The following is an 8,538-nucleotide window of genomic DNA, read 5'->3' as shown; positions in this document are numbered from 1 at the left end:
GGAAAACTCATTGACGTGTCAATATAGAATACCGAATATGATTGTTAACATTGTGTGCAGACATCTTAGGTCTATGGAATGCTTTCCAAAAATAAAAACTATTTTGAAAAAAAGTAAACTTGATTATAATTGAGTATGGGAATATTTGTTTTCTTTTTTTTTTATCTTTTCTTGTTAGATTTCAAGGATTGGAATAATTCATTCTCATTAGACGAACATTCAAAAGTTATCTTCATTTTTTCGTTCAGGAGGTGAGGAAATTAAGACAACATGTTCATATTTAAATGCACAAATTACATTTATATTCGTATTAGAGTTATTCAGTTGTTGATCTTAACTGGTTTATTGTCAAAGTGATATGTCGGCATTTTGATTTATTGAAGAGCAAGTTCTTCGAGAATTTCCCTGCGTAGGACTTGATATAATACAGCCGCATCCTCTGCACTTCTTGGCATCGTTAGACCGTGGTCTTCTATAATCATTGTGCAGATTTCATAAACAGTTTCATCACAACAATATTTGTCCTTTCTCACACATTCTTCTGCGCACAGAGCTATATTTACCCTATCAACCGGGCGCAAATAGTTCTGGGTTCCATATAATTCTGGGCACGTGTACATAACCGCCGGTCGCCCATTCGGACTACATTGATTTTTGATACGTCTTATGCGATGATTGTTCCAAAGTTGCCGCACTGTGTTTAGATCCTCCTGAAAAAGACAAAACATTTCCTTTTATATAAGTTGTCATCAAACTAATCAGTTTGTTGTCGCATCATATATAGTATACACGCCCTGCACACGTGCCGTTAAAAGATTTGTTCAAATAATGCCAAAGACGACAAATTATTTTTTTCATGAACAATTAGGCAAGAAGCTGCAGATTTGACAAACTGATTAGATGAGAGACAAATTCATAAATCTGTTGATTAAATGGTATCACTTTTTATAAGCGTAAAGGCATAATATGTTATGCTCCTTTCGTCCGTCCGTCTGTCAGTACGTCTGTAAGACCGCTAGCAAATGGAGTTTCTGGAGGTAAACTTTAAAAGTTCTTTTTGGAAACAAACATGAAATGAAGGTTTTTAGGGGTTTGAAATCAATGGTCAAAGTCAGTACATGACCTAAACATTGAAAACCCCGGTCCATCAAATTGGCTTGATACTTATAGCTGTTGTATATGTGAAGTGTTTGAGACCTACAATTGTTTTATATTAGCTGTTTAAACGGACCAAAATATCTTTCGGGGATTAAATGTTCCGCCCTACGGTGCACGTATTCAAGTATTAATTCACATTCAGCATCCAAGTCATTATCAACTCTTATTAGTAAAGGAATTTAAATCTTGTTTTAGGCTTTTCGCTAAGATTAAAATCTATTATAAGTTCTTGCTTGAAAAGGGTTTGGACACACTTTCTGTTGATATTGACCATGACCATATAGTTGACAAAACTGACCTTCAGTTAGAAACTAAATAACGTCTTTTGCGTAATGATGTTCATAGTAAAGGGGGTAAATATTATTTCTCTGATTAAAACAGCAACATTTTTTTCTGTATAGTCTTTTTTTGCAATGGATACATATATATACAACAATTTCTATTATCAGTATCTATACTCGTCATTTAAAAATTGTGCTATGCGCCACTATATTTATAGTGGTCAATGACCTATGAACATTTAGTTATACTACACATAATATGTAAGGGAGTTGTCTCCCTTGTGTTTGGCTCTCCTTTTGTATTTCATAAGAAAGACATTTTGTGCTCGTGTTAATAAACAGTTATATCAAGTCTATCCCGTATTCTTGTTGACTGGCGTGGTGGCAGCTGTCGGATAAAAACCCAGACTTCCAGTATACGTGATTAGTATCGTCATTAACGAACTGGTAACAAAAATATAGCCAAAAGCGGCCGGGACGTGACAAGTAACTGAAACACGACTCAATTCAAAATGGCTACGCATCGTGCTCCAAAACAATGGACATTATCTAAAAACGAAACAATAACATCGTTTGAATCGTGGCAACAAAACCTGCAATATATCCTGTCTTTAGACTCAAATTTTGCTCCCTTTCTGGTTGACGGGTTTACATGGCTGAAAAAATCTGGCAACCCACTTCGTGGCCTAACCGACGATGGGGAAGCAGTCCCAGAGGCAAAACGTCGTACCGCCGAACAAAAAGTTACACACCTGGATTTGATGCTGGGACAAATTGCCAATTATTGCCCAGTTATTTCAAGAAATACTATTGTCAAGAATTCAACATCCTTATCAAATATCTGGCAGGCAATTCGACTTCATTATGGATTTCAGCGGTCAGGAGCAAACTTTTTAAACTTAAATGACATTAAATTAGAACCAGATGAGCGCCCTGAGGATTTGTATCAGAGATTAATTAGTTTTGCTGAAGACAACCTTCTCAAGGCAGGTGGCAATATTACACATCATGGGGATGCCCCAACTGACGATGAAGATCTTACACCATCTATGGAAAATTTCATCATTCTGACATGGCTTCGCTTGATTCACCCAAATCTTCCAGCTCTTGTCAAGCAGCGTTATGGAACTGACCTCCGGTCGAAGACTCTTGCTTCAATTAAACCCGAGATCTCTCAGGCGTTAGACAGTTTACTGGATGAAATTCACTCAATTAATGAATCAAAGGTTCTTAGGACTTCATTCAAATCCAGATTTCCGCCAAGTTCAAAACGCACACCAACCTGCCCACTTTGTAAACAAGCTGGCAGAACACGCTACCAACATTATTTAAGCAAATGTAACTTTTTACCTGACTCTGATAAACAGTTCTTGAATTCCAGGGTGAGACAGACCACTGAAGATAACGAATTTATTGAGAATCTTTGTCAAACCGATGACCAAGATGATCAAGATGAGCATGATATCCCTCCGACACATTATACCCCTGTCACATCATCTTCGCGTAGGGTTAGTACTACTAAATCGCCGACGATGAAAGTTTTTCATAAGCATTACGCATTAATTGTCACGCTTGATACTGGTGCAGAAATTAGCATGATCAAGAGTTCTGTTGCTAAACACATTGGAGCAACTATTCAATCTACCAGTCAAAATGCACTTCAAGCAGATGGGTCAACTCCTCTTAATATTACTGGGGAGACTCATATCATGCTTACACGGGGCAAAAATCACTTCAAACTTGATGCGCTTGTAGTTGATAACCTTGATGTTGATATTTTAGCCGGCGTTTCATTTATGGCCTACAATGATATCTCAGTCAGGCCTTCAAAACACGAAATCAATATCGGTGATAATCAGAAGATTATCTATAGTAGTTTTAAATCCGAAACTGAAAACACTAACATCCGTCATGTTCCACCGTTCGTTTTGCGTATTACCTCTTCTGCTGTAGTTTGGCCCGGAGAATACATCGAAGTAGATATTTTAAATAATGCTCATGCCGATGCCACCCTTGCCATTGAGAAACGATATGATTATAGCAAAACGGTTGGGAACTGGCCACCACCTCAGTTAATAGAGGCGGTTGATGGCAAAATTCGCATACTTAATGACTCCGCCGATCCACAAAAGCTTCATAAGCATGACCATTTTTGTCAAGTAAGACTAACTTCTCCCGTCACAACTGTCACTAGTACTTTAGATGATGCTACTTTATCCCCTGCTTCGACTCGTGTGAAGAATTCCCATGACAAACACACTGCTAACTCGGGCACTGTTAACTTAGATCCTGACAACATCCTTCCACCAAAGTCTCGCTCTGAATTTCAGTCCCTACATGACCAATTTGATGTTGTTTTTAGTAGTGACATAAAAAGAGGCTACAACGGAGCTGTAGGTCCCTTTCAGGCTAAGGTCAACATGGGCCCTGTACAACCACCCCAACGAAAGGGGAGAGTACCCCAATATAATCGTGATAAGTTGGTTCAGTTACAGCATAAATTTGATGAACTTGAATGTCAAGGTGTTTTCTGCCGACCAGAAGATCTTGACATATCTGTTGAATATCTTAACCCATCCTTTTTAGTTATAAAACCCCAGGGTGGCTATAGACTAGTTACTGATTTTGCAGATGTTGGTCGGTACAGTAAGCCCCAACCTTCTCTTATGCCTGATGTTGATTCTATTCTTCGCCTTATTGCTCCTTGGAAGTACATTATTAAAACTGATCTTACTAGTGCTTTCTACCAAATTCCACTTTCCAAAGATTCTATGAAATATTGTGGGGTTGCTACACCCTTTAAAGGTGTGCGAGTGTACACTCGCACTGCTATGGGTATGCCAGGGTCTGAGACAGCTCTAGAGGAACTCATGTGTCGAGTTCTAGGCGACTGTCTTCAGGACGGTATTGTCGCTAAGTTGGCTGATGACTTATATTGTGGTGGCAACACACCTGATGAGTTGTACACCAATTGGAAACGTGTCCTTACAGCCCTTTACAAGTCAAACTTGAGACTGTCACCTTCTAAAACCGTCGTTGCTCCAACTTCAACAACAATTCTGGGTTGGACATGGTCAAACGGCATTATCACTGCTAATGCTCACCGCATTTCTGTACTGTCTACTTGCCCACCCCCTACAACGGTGCGTGGCCTTAGGTCATTCATTGGTGCTTACAAAGTGCTTGCAAGGGTTATACCTAATTGCTCCTCTATACTTGCCCCTCTTGATGACAAAATTGCAGGACGACCCTCACAGGAAAAGCTGGAGTGGACTGATGACTTACATGTATACTTTGCTAATGCTCAGAAACTTATAAACACGCATAAGGCTATCGTTCTCCCTAGAGTTTCAGATCAATTGTGGATTGTTACAGATGGGTCTGTTGTCAAACATGGCATAGGTGCAACCCTTTACGTAACAAGAAACAACAAACTTTCACTTGCTGGTTTTTTTAGTGCCAAATTAAGAAAACACCAAGTTACATGGCTCCCTTGTGAGATCGAAGCGCTAGCAATCGCCGCTGCTATTAAACATTTCAGTCCGTATATTGTTCAATCTAAGCATAGGTCATGTATTTTGACGGATAGCAAGCCATGTGTTCAAGCTATTGAGAAACTTTACAGGGGAGAGTTTTCTGCTAGTCCCAGATTGACATCGTTTTTGTCATTAGTCAGCCGGTATAATCTTAACATACGGCATTTAGCTGGATCTGCAAACATACCATCAGACTTCGCTAGTCGCAATGCCCCAGACTGCACAGAACCGCACTGTCAGATCTGCTCTTTTATAATAGAAACTGAAGATTCTGTTGTCCGATCAGTCCAGGTGAATGACATTCTGAATAATTTGACTAATTTACCTTTCACAACCCGCTCCGCATGGTTAGATATACAATCTGACTGCCCTGACCTTCGCAGAACTCATGCTCATCTTAAACAAGGCACTCGCCCTTCAAAAAAACTTACTAATATTAAAGATGTTAAACGTTATCTTAATGTGGTCTCTATCGCTAAGGATAACCTATTAGTTGTACCGAAAAATGATCCGCTTACACCTTACAATGAACTCATAGTTGTACCTCGCTCAGTCATAGACGGACTTGTGACAGCACTTCATCTGAAATTAAACCATCCGACAAAGCATCAAATGCAACTTGTAATGAAAAGACACTTTTATGCTTTAGACTTAAATAATGCTATTGACAGCGTCTGTGAATTATGTCATACTTGTACTTCTTTGCAGAAGTATCCAGATACTTTAAATGAACAAACAACGTGCCCTCCACCAGAGGTTGTGGGAATTTATTTTGCAACTGATGTTTTAAAACGAAATAAACAATTGATACTTGTGCTTCGTGAAACTGTAAGCTCATATACCTCAGCTTGTATAATTGAAAATGAAAAACATGATACACTACGTGTCGCTTTGTTGAAACTTATTCTCGGATTACACCCACTTGAGGGTCCAAGTGCTATCATCAGATGTGATGCAGCTCCAGGATTTGTAGCCTTGCGAGAAGACGAAAAACTCAAGTCACTTGGGATTGTACTTGAAATTGGTTGCGCGAAAAATGTAAATAAGAACCCTGTTGCAGAAAAAGCAATTCTTGAGTTTGAAAACGAACTACTTCGCCATGATCCCTCTGGCGGTCCAGTTTCAGAATTAGGACTGTCAGTTGTTATTGCAAGACTGAATTCACGTATTCGTAATTGTGGCTTATCATCACGAGAACTTTGGACCCAACGAAACCAGTTTACAAATGAACAGTTACCTTTATCGGATAGAGCTCTCATTTTAAGTCAGCATGAAAACCGCCTACGTAATCACCCATACAGTGAAAAATCTAAAATCAAGGGACATAAGCCCTTGTCTTGTCAAGAGTTATCAGTTGGCGATATTGTTTATCTTGTTAATGAGAAAAGTAAGCTCAAGGCTCGTGACAGATATCTAATTATATCTATTGAAAGTCCATGGTGTTACATTAAGAAATTTTCTGGTTCACAGTTAAGAGCTACATCATACAAAATAAAACTTAGTGAGTGCTACAGAGTTCCAAGTCAATTTACTGAGTGTTTGCCAAATCAAGTGAAATATTATAGTGATAATGATCATGTAAGTGAGGACGAAGACGCGATACCAGAAGTTATTAACATTCCGGACACTTTGTCTCGTCCAGCATATGAACTGCCAAATCAACCAATTGAAAATAACTTATCTTTGGACCTTTCTACAGAAGTAGTTGATGAGCATGATATAAACTCTAGTCATTCTAATGTTGAACTCCGCACCATTAATACAAGTGAGCGACCACAAAGGGTCCGAAAGCCTCCAACTTACCTCAATGACTATGATTTGTCTTAATACTTGATTTCACATTATAACACCAGAACATTTTTCTTAAGTCAATGTTATTCTAGTTCGTTTTATTCAACATTATTTTTAAATGTTTTAAATGATAAATTTGCTTAATACTAAGATGCTGTATGTTGCTTAAATTAACCATTAGTCAAACATGTTGCATAATTGTATCCGTACTTCCTAGGGAAAGGAAAAAGAAGTCACGCCACTATATTTATAGTGGTCAATGACCTATGAACATTTAGTTGTACTACACATAATATGTAAGGGAGTTGTCTCCCTTGTTTTTGGCTCTCCATTTGTATTTCATAAGAAAGACATTTTGTGCTCGTGTTAATAAACAGTTATATCAAGTCTATCCCGTATTCTTGTTTACTGGCGATGTTTATATAAAGTCTTGATATACAGGCTAATCGTAATTTATTCTGATCGTAAAGCCACGTTTTTGTATGACAAGGATTAATTCAACTTTATTTATTTTCAGTTACAATGTAAAATTTATGCAATTTTGTGGTAATTTTTGTTCAAATATATTGTAAACAAAACATACATAATTTATGTTATTTAAGTTTTCGGTATTACCTGAATGAGATCCATGAAGCAGAACTGGATTAATGACTTATCTAGAAAATTGCCCGTAAAACTGCCCATATTCTCCAGCATTGTAAAGAATTCTATCCAGTACTGAACATTCTGGGTCCGTAAAATCCCCCACCACCTTTCTATGCGCTGATTTCGATTGCTAGAACCGGCAATATAATACTTGCTGTCGTTTCCATCGGTACCTAAACTCCTTAGTAAAATCTGCATATCTCTAACATAACCGTTTTCTGTCCCCATGTCTGCTCTTATTCTGAAAGGGCAACCTTTAAGACACTCCACTGTGCCAATGTAATATCCAGAGATTACCCTCGGATCATTGTTGGTCGTATATGCTTCGAGCCACAAGATGTACCTCGAAAATCCATCGATAGCACCGTGGATACAAATTCCGAAAGGTTTTAGTTTGTCATAGCCATCGATGTGCCAAAGGTAATTTGGACCAAAATTTGAATACATCCTTCGAGAAAGCCTGTGTCTTTGTCGATTTTTTATTCCAACTGGGTCTAAAATGTGCAAAAGTTCTCTGATGGTTTCCTGTGTCACCACGTAACCATTTTGGATACTTTTCAGGTGCATCATCTTGTATCCATGTTGTCTTCCAGATGTTTGAATTTGTTCCAGCAAAAACAACGAAACATCTACAATATCACTGTAATTTTTGCGGCGAAACAAACCTAATCTTTGCAGAATTCTCTTCAATGTCCGCATACTAATTGCGATTCCATCATTATTTGACAAACAAGTTAGAATTTCGGAAAAGTTAAGTCCACACATGAAATATGAACGTATTATTTCCTCCATATTTAATGTTGTGAAACTGATCTTTCGCTATCAAATAGTCACAACTCAGTATCTACTAATTAGCACTTACTATCTACTATATATGATTTAGTATCTACTAATTATGACTTAGTTTCTACTAATTATGACTTAGTATCTACTAATTACGACTTATTATCTACTAATTAGCACTTACTATCTACTATTTATGACTTAGTATCTACTAATTATGACTTAGCATTTACTTATTAGTACTAACTATCTAATAATTATTACTAAATATGTACTAATTAGTACTTACTATCTACTAATTATAACTTACTATCTAATAATTAGTACTTACTATCAACTAATTA

General features: G+C 37.6%; 1 protein-coding gene across 1 annotated transcript; it reads right to left on the bottom strand.

The window, feature by feature from the left end:
* Window positions 1-243: 243 nt before the first annotated feature.
* On the bottom strand, window positions 244-8,205 carry LOC132713805 (uncharacterized). Its single transcript, XM_060696481.1, has 2 exons — window positions 7,382-8,205; window positions 244-710 (listed from the first exon to the last, which is right to left on the bottom strand). Exons 1-2 carry the CDS (start codon window positions 8,201-8,203, stop codon window positions 375-377), a joined length of 1,158 nt encoding a protein of 385 aa, XP_060552464.1. The 5' UTR covers window positions 8,204-8,205; the 3' UTR covers window positions 244-374.
* Window positions 8,206-8,538: the final 333 nt, after the last annotated feature.

This window comes from Ruditapes philippinarum, unplaced genomic scaffold (assembly GCF_026571515.1).
Source record: "Ruditapes philippinarum isolate M1 unplaced genomic scaffold, ASM2657151v2 ctg701_1_1_1_1, whole genome shotgun sequence".
In the NCBI taxonomy this organism is placed as follows: Eukaryota; Metazoa; Mollusca; class Bivalvia; order Venerida; family Veneridae; genus Ruditapes; species Ruditapes philippinarum.
The sequence above is the reverse complement of the archived record's forward strand: the minus strand, read 5'-3'. Positions and strand labels throughout refer to the sequence as shown.

Excerpts from the sequence above, each read along its gene's own strand:
- LOC132713805 (XM_060696481.1), bottom strand. The coding sequence starts at position 8,203 with ATGGAGGAAATAATACGTTCATATTTCATGTGTGGACTTAACTTTTCC. Across the intron at positions 711-7,381 it reads GCTTCATGGATCTCATTCAG|GAGGATCTAAACACAGTGCG; the intron begins GTAATACCGAAA and ends TGTCTTTTTCAG.